This window comes from Durio zibethinus, chromosome 13 (genome assembly GCF_047325235.1).
Source record: "Durio zibethinus cultivar Kanyao isolate XHJ-2024 chromosome 13, ASM4732523v1, whole genome shotgun sequence".
NCBI lineage: Eukaryota > Viridiplantae > Streptophyta > Magnoliopsida > Malvales > Malvaceae > Durio > Durio zibethinus.
This window is the reverse complement of record NC_143174.1, coordinates 18,896,205-18,912,661: the sequence shown is the minus strand read 5'-3', so window position 1 is coordinate 18,912,661 and position 16,457 is coordinate 18,896,205. Positions and strand designations below refer to the sequence as shown.

Sequence of the window (16,457 nt, the reverse complement as noted above, 5' to 3'; positions counted from 1 at the left end):
TCCCATTTGAACAAAGAGGATTCGGATTCCTTGAAAAAATAAATAAATATATTTATTATTAAATCAAATATTTGGATACAATTTTTATATTGTTGTTTTGTTCAATTTCTGACAATATTCAGAATTCGTTTTAAGACTACTGTCCAATTGGAGTTTGTAAAGGTTTCATTTTAATTTGACAAGGAACAAAAATGTTAATATGCTCGATTAAGGTTTTTTTTTTTTTTTTTTCCTTTTTATTGCTAGGTGCATTAGAGTTTGGGAGCAACTATTAATGGAAAAAAGAAGAGGCGTTTTCAAACCAAAGGTTATATATATATATGACATTTTATTTTTTTGAATATAAGATTTATATCTATTTCAATATCTTTCAAAAAGTACTATAATCCCTTTTTAAGGTTTAAGAATCTTAAAGTTAATGTTTTTTTTTTCATATATTTAATTTAATTTTAATATATTTTTAAATAAAATATTTAAATATTATGTGATCAAATTAAATTTTAAAAGTATCATGATAAATTAATGATATTATTTTTTATACTTTTAAATTTATTTATTTAATATTTTAAGATATTACATATTTATTTCGCTTATTATTAATTATATTATTATATAAAAATTTATGTATATTTATAAATATATTTATATTAAATAAAAAATTCAAAATAATATGTTAAAACAACTTTCATCGACATATATTATCTTTTCAAAAAAACTGAAATATTATATATTAATAATTTTGTTTGAAATTATAAATTTATTTAATATTATTTTTTAAAAATAATTGTATAAATTACCGGCATTAATCAGAGGATTCAAAACAAATATATATATATAATTTTTAATGCATTGGTCAATACCATTTATAAAGACAGTTATGCACCTAATAATCTTCACTACGCACCACAAAAATGAAGGACCAAACTGTCTTTTAATGGACTTGAATTTAAGCATGGTAATTCTCGAAGCAAAATTGATGGCGGAGGTTGTAATTAGCTTCCCAAATTATTGCCAATTAGTATTTAAGGCTCTAAATAATTTACCATAATTTATGTTAGATTTTCATGGTAATATTTCATTATATGGCTTTTTGCAATTAATTTTAAATTTTAAATTTAAAAAAATTAAAATATTTAAAGTCAAGTCAAGATATTAATCCACACTTAACAGTTAACAGTTTATAAGGAAAGGGCACCTTTAAAAGAAGTTACTATTAATTGAAAAAATTTTACAAGATCCCATCAACGTTGAATTGTGTAGGCTAAATCTAAACGGACGATCAGGATCCAAATTGATTGAATCGGACGGCAGACATAGTAAGGTCTATTTGTGGTGGCCCAGAAGACGTTTCTACAATATTATTTCCTAAAGCCTTGTTTCGGGTGAAAAAAATTACTAATACTACTTACTACTTAAAAATAAAATAAAATAAAATAAAAAAAGGGCTTCAAAGGAAAGATTATAAACAAGCTCAATTATCAAAATAATAAAAGAATAAATAAAAAATGAAAAGGATGCTCAGTTCTGTTGACAAGAAAAAAGATAAAGACAAATACAGAGTAGGGACTGGAGAGATAGAAAAGGATGTTAAACAGAAAACCAAAAATAAAAACAAAATGAAAGGAGGAGAGCATTGCCTCCAAAAGGTTTAAAAAAAATAAAGAATAAAAGATTTCTGTTTTGTTGGAGGGTTGAAACATCTGTAACTCTGTTTTGGCAATCAACATCATTGTCCCTTTTTGCAGCTTTTACTTACAAAGGCCTCTCTCTCTCTCTCTCTCTCTCTCTCTCTCTTAACAGTTTCAGCTTCCACTTCTTTCTCACTTTCAATCTTTGTTTTGTACCTTTCTCCCCCTTTTTTTTGCTTTTTTGGGGGTTTTGGCTATGTATGTTTTATTTTGAAGTTTTAAAAACGGTGGATAGACTTGAAAAGATTGAAAGCTTTGGCTTTTTTATCTCCGTTTGTGCTCTGTTTTCTCTTCTGGGTTATTTCAATTGCTTATTTTACCAATGACCATGGAGGAGAGAATGGGTGGTTACAATGGTGAAGATGGCGGCAAGGACCGGTTTCCAGTTGGTATGCGTGTTTTAGCCGTTGATGATGACCCTATTTGCCTCAAAGTTTTGGAAAATCTGCTTCGTAAATGCCAATATCAAGGTTGGTCGTTCTGTTTCTTTCGAATTCTCATGAAATTTTCTTTTCATTTTTTTGCCAAAGATTTTGTTTTCAATTTGAAATTTAATCCTAATTTCTGTTTGATAAGTTAGTTACTGTTTATTGTTCTGTTGTTTTCAATCTTTAATTCGAATTTTCGTTTTTGTTCTCAAAGTGTTAGATAAATTGTCTTGATGCGTCTTCCCTTCGGGTTTATTGTGTGCTTGGTTAACTTTTAGATGCTGTTTCTGTCAGGAAGATCTGCCTCTTGTGCTTTGCAGTCTGCATTTGATTTGGATCTTTATAATTGTAATAATCAAGTTTTGATTCTTAACATTCTCAAGACATTGGGCTTGTTTTTGACATATCATTTATGTTTTTTTTTTTCCCTGCAGTTACCACGATCAATCAGGCAATTACAGCCCTCAAAATGTTGAGGGAAAACAAAAACAGATATGACTTGGTTATTAGTGATGTTAATATGCCAGATATGGATGGCTTTAAGCTTCTTGAGCTTGTGGGGCTTGAAATGGACCTACCCGTAATCAGTAAGCAGTAACCCTTTTTCCATTTAATTGCGCTGAATGATAGTCATTTGTTTTTGTTTTTGCTCTTTTCCCCTCCTTTGTCTCTTCAATTATTTGTGGAATGAATGAACTTTCTTATCTTTTTTTTTTTTTTATTACATGCTCCCTTGAAAGGTTAAAGTTCAGTAGTTTACTAAAACCATAATGTTCTAGGTTTGCTAAATTTGAGTAATAGATTAGAATTGTTTCAAAATGATTTAATATAGTTACTTTCTGTTGATGAATTCCAGTGTTGTCGGCTCACAGTGATACCAAGCTTGTTATGAAGGGTATTACCCACGGTGCTTGTGACTACTTATTGAAGCCTGTTCGCATTGAGGAGCTAACAAACATATGGCAACACGTGGTCAGAAAAAAGAAACCCGACTCTAAAGATCAAATTAATGCCCCAAATCAACATAAGGCTCAGGGACAAACTGGAGAAGCTGGTCAAACATCAACGAGCAGTTCTGACCAAAAAGTCTATAAGAAGCGAAAGGACCAAACCGAAGATGAGGAAGAAGAGGGTGAAGATAATGGACATGAGAACGAGGACCCCTCAACCCAGAAGAAACCTCGAGTTGTTTGGTCTGTAGAGCTGCATAGGAAGTTTGTTGCAGCTGTCAACCAATTGGGGCTTGACAGTGAGTTTTCTGCTGTTGAGATTAGTGTCTTATTGTCTGGCACAGTGACCCTCATGCCCAACATTTTTAATTTTAGTTTTCATTTTCTCTTTATTCAAATGCAGAGGCTGTTCCAAAGAAAATTCTTGACCTTATGAATGTTGAAGGGCTCACAAGGGAAAATGTAGCAAGCCATCTACAGGCAAACCCTTTCCTCTGTGTTTTTTATTTTCAGCATTGTCATTCCTATATATTGCGCTTGCAACAATTATCAGTTACTAGTATGCATGTTAAAGTTTTAAGTATACTTGGGATCTAGTTGAGAGGTTGCCAGCTCTGTAGAAAAATTAGATACTCTGTTGAGAATAGCTGAATAAAATACAGTAGCGATCTGGTGTGTACAAAAGCTTCACCTACCATGGGCTCGTCGTTGCCTCCTATTTAATTGGCTGTACTAATTTGTAATAGAGAGAGTTTCCTTACTGTTCTGCCCCCTGTTAGAACCAGCTCATAGTTTATGAAGTTATTGCAACCCCAGTTCAAGCTGGTAAGAGTTAGGCTGGGCCATATAGACAGGGAAAAGTGCAGATACTTGAATCACGACTTTTAATAAAAATATGCAGTAACTGGCTAGTTGTCCCCTCCTTAAGCTTACTGTCTTATTTTGTCTCGCAGAAATATAGGCTTTACCTGAAAAGACTTAGCAGTGTTGCATTCCAGCAAGCAAACATGGTTGCTGCATTAGGCAGTAAAGATCCCTCTTGCTTGCGCATGGATTCACTGGATGGTTTTGGAGATTTTCGCACATTGACTGGACCTGGAAGGCTTTCAAGTGCTTCTCTATCTTCATATCAACCCAGCAAAATGTTTGGTAGACTGAATTGCTCAGCTACATTAAGCCTACGTGGGATTTCTTCTAGTGTGATTCAACAGGGACATTCTCAAACTTTGAACAATTCCGACAACGGTCTTGAGAAGATCCAGCCAGCAGTGTTACCTGCAAACCAGAATCAAAATGGAACTTTGTTTCAAGGGATCTCAACACCAATAGAGCTTAACCAACTGTCACAGAACAAGTCCACTAACCACTTTGCAGAATTTAATTGTGTTAATGATCCAAATGTTTTTGGTAGCTTGAGCAATTCTCTATCTACTGCCTCAGGCAACCCCTTGTTGTTACAAGCAAGCATACAACAGATGCAACGTAGTGGTGCATTAGGAAATCAGTCATCTCTTGGGGTGACATCACTGATTCAGGAATCATTTGACATGGGCGTTGATGGTTCTTCTAATTTTCTTGATCATGGTAGATGCAGTGAAAACTGGCAGGGCACAGTTCAATTATCCAATTTCCCGTCAAGTTCATTGTCAAAAAGTGAAGCTTTTAGTCATGAGCAATTGCCAACTAATAATTTGCAAGAAAGCATCTCTTGGATGAGCTCTCACTTTAGTAACAACCCTATTGATCTTTCTTCCATGGCAAATTCAGCACGTTTGGAGGACTGTAGAGGAAACATGCAGGGCCAAGTGGGTCTAAGTGATAATGACATTCAGAATATGGATTACACAGCAAAGCAACAGTGGGGAGACCGCAGACACGATTACAATGGAAATTTAAATCATTCATTAAGCCAGGTGTACCCTCTGGATTCTGCAAGTGGGCCTATGGTGGACCAAAGCAATGCCATCAGCACTAATACAACTGATGTTTCTTTGTTCAGCCAATTAAGTGGTGAGGCTACTTATGTTGTTCAGCACCTTGAGGATGAGAAATCATTTTTTGACACAAAATTGAGGTCCAATGAGGACTTCCTCTTCGAGCAGACAAAGCCACAGAATGGTTTCAGTGAAAATAATTTTGAATCCTTGGAGGATGTAATGAGTTCCATGATCAAACCGGTATGACAAGAGAACTTCCTTTGCCTCTGTCGGTTTACTTTTTGATGTTTTCTTTTTCTTGTCCATGTCATAGTCTAAAGTGGGTGTTGAATGTGAGATTCTGTAAAGCACAGTAAGCACTATAGTTAGCACTACATAGTTGGGCATAGAGATAAAGGTATAAAGCTTATTTCCTTGACATGTATTACGTGTCTTCTCCATGCTTATAGTTTCCTTCTCAATGCTTATAGTTTCTTTTTTGCTAGTCAAATATAACAATTAGTGCCAAACAGTGAATTCGTGTATGCTTAAGAATTGTGAAAGATGTTTATTTCTCTATATTCCAAGATATATAGAGTGGATATGTTTTCAAGTCTCCATAAGAACAAGGAGTGGAACTTTTGTCATCCCAGAATCCAACTAATCAGTAATTGGCAAAATAAGTTGGGAGTAAGTTGTCTCTGGTTAAGACTATTTAATTTCCTTGAAACGCAACATGTAAGAAAAACGAATGACTGAACCTGGTTTATAGTTTAGCCTTTGTAGGTTAATCTCCTTTTTTTATATATTTTTTAAAATATATACTTATTCCTTACTAGAATGGATTCTTCAAAATGACTATCTCTGATGCAGGTGCAAAGTAAGGATACTACATTGATGGATGGGGAATTTGGATTTGATGCATACCCCATCGGGTCATGTATATGAGACGGTTGATGCTGATTCTCAGATAAAAGACGGTGACAAAGGCATAAATCTACTCCTCTTTATGGGGGTCTGTATCAATATGCAATTTATTTATTCTCTAATGCTACTTTTGATTTCTAGTTGAAATTGATGACAGCATCCTCCTCCTTTTTGGAATTCTTTTTTCATGTCCTTTTACCCATTTGATGGAATATAGCTTGAGAAATTTACAGTTTCTCAGTTTTCTTAGTTTTAGTTTCGTTTGTATCTTATTTCTCTAAATTTCATTTGAAGGTATAAGCATTTATCCTGCTGTGACCAAGAACTTCAAATTTCAGTATTTCACCAGCAAAAATATATATTTTATCTTAATTTTTTAGATGTAAGCCCTTCGGTTTGCATAATAGTACTTGGAATATTGAAGGCTACATTTGGTTGTTATTTCTTGTATTTATTATCATTCAGAATACCATAGGGGTGTGGTTGATGGTTTTCTTATTTGGATTGGTGTCATTTTTCCTTAATAATTTGATAACAAGAACATATTCGTGCATATTTTTTAGTAGTTCGTGGATAAGGAAAATGATTGCAGGTAAGGGTGTAAATGATATATCAATGCTTGTAGGTTATTCATTTAATTCGAATAAAATTCAAATACGATTCGATTATTATCAAGTTTAGTTCAAGTTGGAGTAATTCAACTTATCAAGTAAGTTGAGTTAGAATATTTTAATGCTTGATTTAAGTAGTTTGTGAATTTAATCGAATTTTTATATTTTAATAAATGATTTATTATTTTAATTAAAAAATTATTATTTTACTTTTTTATATATCAATTTTAACGTTAGTCCGAATATAATAATCGATCTTGAAATTGGGTGTAAGAATCAAACTTATTTTTAAGTTGGTAAATGAACTTTGAACTTGAATAGTTTGATTTTTATTTTTAGTTGAATTTTAGTTTGAAAATTAAAATTCAATCAAATTCAACTAACTCGAACTTTTTATTATAAAGTCTTAGTTCGAATACATTTCTAATTATAGATATTAAAATTTAAATCTTTGATCTATTAGATACTATAACTTACAAATTACTTCTTTGTTTACAATTAGTAGTATTCCTAAAGACCAACAACCAAATGACCTATTAATAAAATATTAAATTCTTAACTTTAATAATTATAATTTAAATCTTGACACCATAAATATCTAATAGTTAATTTTGTAGAGTTTGGAAGAAAGGAAGGATGTCCATGGCACCCTCACCTTCTTTTAAATTTTACAATTTTTATTTTTTGTTTTTATGTTTTATTATACGTTTTATTATATTTATTAGATAAATTTTGTAAAAAAAAAATTAATAAAAGTAAAGATAATAAAATAATTCATATATGAAGAATATTAATCAACCTTAATTCAAAAAGTATTAGGTATCAATTCATCCCCATTTAAGAGGTGCATTTTGTAATATAATTTGGGAATGAGTTAATTTTTTTTAAAAAAAAAAATTGTGGTCAAGTTGACAGTGATTTTATAATAATCGGTCCGATATATATAAAAATATTTTTTATTATTAATTTAATTTTGTATTAATATATATGTATTATATTATTGGATAAATTATATAAATAATTATTTAATTATTGGAGTTATTTTAAAATAATTATTAAGAGATTATAATTTTTAATATAATCATTAACGTTTGAATAAATATTTTTTAAGTCATTGTAACGTTAAAATCATAAAATTTATCTTATATGATTTCACTTATCAAAAAAAATTTACTTACATGGTAAATAAAAGGCCACGCAGCATGGTTAACTCAAAAAATTATACCCGTTAACTTTAGGTTTTGGATTAAACAAATTTAGGTTATACTTTGGGTTTTAGAAAATGAGTATTTTTTGAGACAATAGAAATTAGGATTAGAATTTTAAGGATTTTATGATTTAAAAAGGAAATTAAGGATTTTATGGTGTGGGTTGTTGGCTACGATTAACGATTACGGTCCTAAAATCCTTAAATTTCCTTTCTTAGGTTTTTTGGTCCTCGTGAACAAAGGTTTATTTTAGTTAGTTTTTATTGTTGATCTGGTTCATTTTGAATGGAAAAATGGTAAAATGCCTAAATAAGTCAGTGATGAACCAATATGCAGAAAGCCTCTATAATCAAGATTGTTGCCCATTCTAGGAATAAATAATACAAGAAAAATGGGGTAAATTCTATGATATGGCACATTTGTGAATAGGGTCAGTGTTTTATGGCAGATCAAATAGCTGTCCTGTTCAGGTTCCTTTTGTGATCTCATCGTCCATATTTCTCTTGTAACCAAAATTTAGTTTGGCTCGCAGAAATAAAAATTTGTTCATAGGTTGATTAGACTTAAGTTCTTCATGCTTTACGTATAGATGTGCAATACAAATAATACCCGATTCTGCCAATTGTTTTACCAAGGTGCTGGCATATAATCAGAGTACATTAAAACCAAAAAGTTCTAGGAAGAAACATGGCAGTTCTGTATCACTAAAGATCATCTAATCACAGTTTTTATACCCACATCAATCAATTAACATGGAGAGGCATTTGGACTTGTAGTTTTGTTGAGCTCTGTACAACTGTTGTCTAGGAGAAAGAATTAGTGGTTTGCTAGGAGTATTATCATTATGTTATTCATTTTTAGATGATTGGTATTGGTTTTAGATGGAATTCTACTAACAGGAATCTCCTAATTCCTTTTCAAGGTTTGAGACTTATCATTGATGTATCAACTTGGTCCTAAACCTATGCATTCATTGTGGTAATTGTATATTTTTTGTATATATTGTGATCTTACTGAAGATGGCCAATAGGATCGGTAATTTTATCTTTTCTGTGGGGTTGGGTTGCACCAATTTTTTCTGTTCTTTTCTTTTTTTTTTTGGCAGAATTTGAGAATCCATGTTACGCCGGTTCAAAAGCTCTATTACATCAGTTCAGTGAGCCAACTCTTGTCTGATAACACCATCCCAAGCTAATATTATCAAATTGATGCCATAAAAGGGAATACACCATTTAACTTAACATAGCACCAATTAGTGTGTCAGATACTACATTTCTATTTCTTGGTTTCTGATGATCTCTGTCCTGAACTCGATCGAACAAAGGTCAATCAATCCTGCATTTTCGGAGGCACACCCGCAGACTAATGTTGCTGCACAAATTAGTCCCATCAAAGCAAGAAGCAAAACGGCAACAATGGGCAAAAAGGAAATCCATAATAATAAAATGGTATATAGACAGAAATATAGAAATCAAAACTGTTAGAACTCCAAGATTTACATGAATTAATGCAATCAAAACCATCAGCAAGAACAGAGGAAAATACTTTTTCTTTATTTTGTAATCAAAAAGTACCTCTGGAAATTACAAGATAATGCACCTATGGGATGTATTCTAAACTTGCTCTAAAGTAATTAGCGATCATATGGTAAGCTATGTGATCAAACACCTAAATGTAGTTCTTGGGATTTAATATCTAAAACGACAGAACTATGTGCCAGTCATTTTCGTCGTTTTTGCAAACTTCTTAGATGGTAGGTTCATTTTGCATCACTGCACATATTCCCCATGTTCCATTATCATGTTTCCTCCAAGACATTTTGTGTGCTATACATTTTTTTAATGCTACTAAAATGAAGGAAAAAACAAGGCTGGACAGATACAATGAGGAAACCATAAGCATCGAGAACTTCTTACAAGCTAAAACAGAGTAAATCATAATAGCCAAGCGATATCTAACAATCCATGGCAACATCACTTCCAGAAAGCAGTATCTCCAATCTTGTCCTGCTTTAATTGTAGAATTCCATGCTTGCAATTCTGATAATGAAATATCTACACCAGTCACAGGAAGTCCATTTATATCACGGACTTGAATTTTTAAGTTCACAGGAAATGCATCCCAATCGATCTCAATTACTCCAAAATTTGGTTCGCCATAAGTTCACAGTAATGTGCATGACCACTTGAATTTAGAATCATAATAAACATATTATAATTGTGGGCATGATTTCAGATTATCCATGCAACTTTATTTGGTTCAAATTTTTATACTGACAGATCTTTATTTGTCCAGGTCATGATATTGTAGCAAGTTTTAATGTTGAGAAGCCGGTTTCTTTGCTGGAAGATAATCTCTTGCAGCTTGAAAGTGACATTCTGGATGAGATAGGCTTTCCCGCAAGCAAAGTATATACTTTGATCCTTTTGTTAATAAATGTACTTCACATTATTTTTGCCTACATCTGATTAGTTCTTTGAACCAGGTGGTTATCTTATCTCTCAAACCTTTAACTGGATCAAACATAACAAAGTTTGCCTGCGGGGTCCCCTTTGTCATTTTGCAACATCTGATTATTTCGGCTTTCATCCATTTTGTAACATTCCCTTAATGGAGGTGATGGCACTTCAAACTCATGGTCACCTTTTCCTGCCCCTTTGCCTCATCCCAGCCACAATCACCGTCATCACCACCACACCATCATGTTGCTTATCTAGCTCCTGCAGTTTCACCTGCTACATCAACTGAGAAAGGTGTACCCGCATCTGCAGATTACTCACCTTTTCCTAAGATAATTTAACCTGATCTCCTAAAATCTCTAAATTCCTTAATTTCCTTTCTAAATCACAAAATCCCTAAAATCCCAACCTTAATTTCTATTGGCATTAAGAGAATATCCACTTTCTAAAACCCAAAGCAAAACCTAAATTTGTTTAAAACTTAAAGCTAACTTGTATAATATTCTAAGTTGACCATGTCATTTGATCTTTTATTTGCTATATAAATAAACAAACCGTTTTTATGAGTGAAGCCACATCAAATAAATATTATAGTTTAACGATATAGTGACCCTAAAAAAAATACTTATACAAATGTTAGTAATTAAATTAAAAATTTTAATACTTTAGTGATATTTTAAAATGATCCCAATAGTTAAGTGATCATTTATGTAATTTATTCTATATTATTTTAATAAAATTATTATTCAATATCTTAATTTACTAAATTAAGATAAATTTTTCCATTTTATTTGTTTTTTAGTTTTTGGTATTTTTTAAATTAAATAAATTTTGTAAGAAAAAAGTTAATGGAGATAAAAATAACAAAATAAATCGTATCTAATGTATTTTGACTCATCTCGATTCAATAGGTACGGTTTTTTTAAAATTCAAGATTGGGTCAAAGATTTTTTTTTTTTTTGAAAATTAGAGCCAAGTCAAAAAATGAATTTAAAGACCTCATCTAAGGTAAATATAAAAATATATATTTATTATTTATTTAATTATATATGTATTATATTAATAAAACTATTATTTAATACCCTAATTTAATAACAATATTATATTTATACATAATTAAATATAATTTATATTGAAAAATAATATTTTTGTGAACATTATATTAAATTAAAATTATCAAATTACTTTTTGATCAATTTGAATCGAACGTGCATTATATATATGTGGCGGGCTATATCAAGTACTAATAAAAAAATCGATATCAGATCGAAATTAAAGTTGAGTTGAATTATTAAAAGAGTCAAATTAAAGTCTAGGTGAGGATAAACTTATCCGAGACTCAACCCATTATCATCTTTAAATGGAGATATTCTAGCAACCCCATTATTTCAAAATTTTTTTGCTTAGAATATTTTTTTGTTGTTTTAGCTTTCTTTTTTTTATTTTTTAATTGTCTATTTTAGTATTTTTATCTATATTTGAAAATGTAAATGATCAATTAAAGTGTTTACTACTCCCATTTGGCTTTTTTTTTTTGTAGTCTTTAGTTTTTGCTTTTGTCTTTTTTTTAATAAAATAAATTTTGTAATAAATGAGGTCAATAGAGGTAAGATGGCAAAACAACTTGCATCTTATGGGTTTTGAGTTTTCGATTTAATAGAAATGGTTTTTTAATTGGAAGTAAATTGAGGAAGGACTATTTTTCTTTTTTGAAAATCAAAGTCAGGTTAGAAGTGAATTTAAGGTATTTTGCCTTGCTCTCTCTATGGGTATATATAAAAATATATTTTATTATTTATTTAATCTTATTTTTATATATATTATATTAATAAAATTATTATTAATACATTTATTTAAAAATATTATATTTATATATAATTGAGATGTAATTTATATTGAAAAATAATATCTTTATAAATGTTATATTATTAAATTGATTCGTTGTCAATTTAGGTCGAATGCAAATTATACATATATATTTTATATAAATATATAAAAACCAAAGCCTCTAACAGCAAAGAAATAATATGATATGGATAGTCTATATTTTCGATGTGTGGATAATCTAAAAAAATTAACATATGTTTAAAATTAATTATGCATTCAAATTTAAAATTTAATGATAAAATAAATTTAATTTAAAATATTTTATTTTCATTATCATGAAACACATTCAATGATTCTTATTAACATTTATTTTTAAATGATTAATTGACTAAAATAAATTAAGAACCAAATCAAGAATAATAGTATCTTGAGTAATTTATGTTTGATGATCAGTGTAGTCAAATATAATGTGTATTCAATATGCTTGGAAAAAATAAAAAAAGAGATTTTGAAATTAAAGTAACTAAGCCCCTGCGATTTTAAAATTATATTCATATATCAATAAATTTATATATAATATAATTTTTTTCTAAAATGATAATATCAGCTTTGAAGTTTATGAATAACTCAAATTTTATATAATCATTTTTTATTTAAATTTTGTATATTTTAATATAGTAAAATAAGTTAATTTCATATTGGATATACTTATGCAATTATCATCAAATTTAAAGAAAACTTGAATTGTAATTTATTGAATACAAATAATCTCTAAACAAAATATAATAATGTTTTTTATTCCAAAAAATTAAAAAATTTTCATCTTAAAATCAATCTTTTGTACAAATCGTTTTCGTAGGAGATTTTTTCATAAGTTGTTGTTGGAGCAAAGAAGCGATAATTTATTCTTAAGTATTTTTTACTATCTTTGAAGAATGTGTTATTTTATTTTATGAACCAATAAATTTTTACAAATTGAGGTGAAGAGACAGATAATAAAATAATTTGTAATTTGATTAAAATTTCAGTTATAATCTAAACTACATACCATGTAACAAATATAATCATTATAAGAAGCTTATACATACTTATTCCAATAAATTTTAACATTCAAGTTTAGGATCAAAATCATACACATTATTCACTACAAATTTGGTACTATTTGTCTCAAGTGAGAATTCAGGTTGTCATGGCTTCTTTGATTTGACTAGAGAATTGCACCATAGTATGTGCACACTTAAGTTAGGTTTCTAAAATCCCTTATTCAAACATATTTCCTACAAAATATTTTTTTTGACATCAAAATTAACATATTTGTAATTAAATAGTAATTCAAAAATATATATAACTTACTTTTGTGGGCATTTTCATTACCAGAAATTCATTTTTTAATTCGACGGTTTATCAATGAAAATTGTAAAAAAAAAAATTTACCGATGGATTACCAATAGAATACCAACGGAATTTACTAATAGAAATTAATCCATTGGTATTCCATAAGTTAAGTTGCCGCGGTAAAATTAATGATTTGGCACATTTTTACTAACGAAAGAAATCTATTACTACAAGTTTTACTAATAGATTACCAATGGATTTTTCCATCGATAAAAAATTTTCTACTTAAAAAAAATGAAAATACCTTTTTTTCTTAAATTAACTTTGGAGAAAAAATTTTAATTAGAGATGGATTTACTAATGGAATCCATCAATAAAAGTTGAATTATTGATGGATTCCATCGATTAATCCAACATTAAAAGTAAAAAAAATTTGAATTACTAACGAAAAATCCATCGATAAATCCATAGCTAAAATTCATTTATATCTTAAAATCTCATTCCCCTTTTTCCTTTCTTCCCTGTTTGAAATCCTTAACATTCTCTCTCTTCTCCCCTCTTTCTTCTATTTTCCTCTTTCCTCACCTTTTCTTTGCACTCAACACCGCTGGCCCGTGCCTTCCTGCCCTCACCGCGGGCTTGTACCACCCTTGAGCCCATGTAAGCCTGTGCCATCGCCCTTCAGCCCGTGAACTCATTCTCTCTATTGCAAGGTGACCATATGCAATTAAATTAATGATTATCTTAATTTTTTAGTTTTTCTCTTGTTCTTCTTTGGCTAGCTTTCCATTATTAATGTTTCCATTATTGTTCTTATTTGGTTATCCTGCATTAATAATATGATTAATCAATTGTTTAAAAAAAAAAAGCAAAATGTGGAATATGTTTAAAGTTTGAAAAAGCAATTCAATAAGTGAAATCTGTTAAGGCCAGTGGGTATGGCAACAAGAACTATAGCCATTCCCTACAATTTTTTAAGCTTTGGCTAGATTTCATGAAATTCACTTGTTTATATCTTAGCTTCAACAAAAGCCTTTTCTAAAATTTTAATAATATATCTAATTTCTTTGTTTACAAAATAAAAAAAAAAGGATTGATTTCAATAAAATTTCCAATGAAAAATTGGATAAATTTCTTAAAATGTTTGATCTTAAACTATTAAAGATATGTTAAACTTCTCTTCCATTTAACTTTTGCTATAATAACAAAATTCAAGTTGTAATATTCCTTTTTAATATATAGACTAAATTTCAATATAAAAAAATTTAAAATTTAACATGGTTATGGATACTATGTATCCTACTTTTAGGGTGGATGCTTCTCAAGCTAAAAACTATAGATAATGATTTTTTTATTTAAAAATTTGTGGTGTCATTTATGGAATGTCTTCTAATCATACTCTTTTATTATTTTGTAATTTCTTTTTCAGGTTCATCCAGAGGAAAATATGTTGTTGACTTTTACAAGAATATTAATATCACAAAAATAACACCATCAACAAGAGTTGCACTTTGAAATGATAGCTATGTTCTCCATTTGGTCTTAACAAGCAAAGTAGATCCCTTGGTTAAACTTATGAAAGTTGAAAATATTTTAAATTCTACCTATGACATGATTGGTGGACTTGACCAACAAATTAAAGAAATCAAAGAGGTTTTCTCTCACACTTGCTTGATTTGTTCATTTATGGCTTTTTTTTTTATTATTTTACCTTTATCTATTCCAGTTCTTTGTTATTGATCCCATGTTTGGTTGTGGATTGGTTTAACTCCTTATACTTGCTATATGAAAACTTGCAAGTTATAGAACTTTTAATTAAACATCTTGAATTGTTTGAAAGTCTTGGAATAGCTCAGCCAAAGGTACTATCATGCTACATTGTAGGACTAAATCTTACTCTCTGTCATAGGGTGTCCTACTGTATGGACCACCGAGTATAGGAAAAACTCTATTGGCTAAAGCTATGGCCTATCATATTGGTTGAACTTTTATCAGGGTTTTTGGTTTTGAATTTGTTCAGAAATACATTAGAGAAGGCTCTTGAATGGTTAGAGAACTTTTTGTTACGGTAGGTTTGTTATATTCCTTGTTTATTTTCTTTAATTTAAACAAATATAAATTTGAAACGTGCTATATATATTAGCAAGGTAAAACTCTTTCCAAATATTGCTAATATATAAATTTTATTCCAAAGCCCTTCTTTTTTTTTTTTTTAAGTGAGATGAAAAATCTTGGGGTTTTTTTTTTAAATGTGGATAATTACTTGTTACCTAGAATTAGTCATTAGCTAAGAGCCAGATCTTCTTTAACTTGACACATAAAGTATAGCTACTTCTATTTGATTATTTATCATGCTATTATAGTTTTGCTTTCTATCTTTTATTTTACTTGAGTGGTTCCTTCTTTTAATTATCCAAGGAACATGCTCTATTAATCATTTTATGGATGAGATAGACAATATTGGATTTGAACCAAATGGAATCTAGAAGTGGTAATGGTTACAGGGAGGTGGAAAGACTATATTGGAGCTTCTTAACCAACATGACAAATTTGAAGCATCTAACAAGATCAAGGTACTAATTGCTTCATAAACAGTGAGGTACATGCCATTTAGTGCTATTATTATTTTTTTCATAAGCATTTTATTATTATTATTGATCTTTTTCATGTTAGGGCCACATAAAGCCACTCATTCATCGCTACCTTGTTCTTATATATGTTCAAAGAAAAAAAAGTATGTAGGGGGTTGTATTTGAAGTGAAAATATTATGCTTTCATGATTTCATTTTCTTGATTATGCATCATTGATTGTGTTATATGTCAAGGTTAGCATTAGTGCTTACTAAACTTATTGTGTAGTGACTCTTTTTAGGCAAAGAGTAAGAATCATCATGTTATGGTATTCGGTGATTCCTTACATATATGATTTGTGAATCTTTATTATGTTATTCCTATTTTAATACATTGCTACTATCTAATAAAAGGTTTTTCTGTCATTTTAATCTTAGTTGTAAACACACACATTTGTAGAACCTTATTTTTTTAGGGAAAAAAATTTTTTTAAGATAATTTTATCTCAAATTTTAGGTCTGGGCTTTTACCACTTTT

The 16,457-nt window shown here is 29.7% G+C and overlaps 1 protein-coding gene and 1 pseudogene across 1 annotated transcript; both read left to right on the top strand.

Annotated features, from left to right (window-relative positions):
* The first annotated feature begins 1,532 nt into the window (after positions 1-1,532).
* LOC111302904 (two-component response regulator ORR24-like) lies at positions 1,533-6,158 on the top strand. The gene is made up of 6 exons (XM_022898790.2): positions 1,533-2,158; positions 2,551-2,703; positions 2,973-3,365; positions 3,470-3,546; positions 4,020-5,243; positions 5,856-6,158. The coding sequence occupies exons 1-6, from the start codon at positions 2,011-2,013 to the stop codon at positions 5,928-5,930; spliced, it is 2,070 nt and encodes a 689-aa protein (XP_022754525.2). The 5' UTR covers positions 1,533-2,010; the 3' UTR covers positions 5,931-6,158.
* A 3,534-nt stretch (positions 6,159-9,692) lies between these two features.
* On the top strand, positions 9,693-15,940 carry LOC111302527 (26S proteasome regulatory subunit 8 homolog A-like; annotated as a pseudogene).
* Positions 15,941-16,457: the final 517 nt, after the last annotated feature.

Bases quoted from the DNA above. Each gene is read 5' to 3' on its own strand.
- LOC111302904 (XM_022898790.2), top strand. From the start codon at position 2,011: ATGACCATGGAGGAGAGAATGGGTGGTTACAATGGTGAAGATGGCGGC. The intron at 2,159-2,550 runs GTTGGTCGTTCT...TTTTCCCTGCAG, and splicing joins TCGTAAATGCCAATATCAAG to TTACCACGATCAATCAGGCA. The intron at 3,547-4,019 runs GCAAACCCTTTC...TTTGTCTCGCAG, and splicing joins ATGTAGCAAGCCATCTACAG to AAATATAGGCTTTACCTGAA.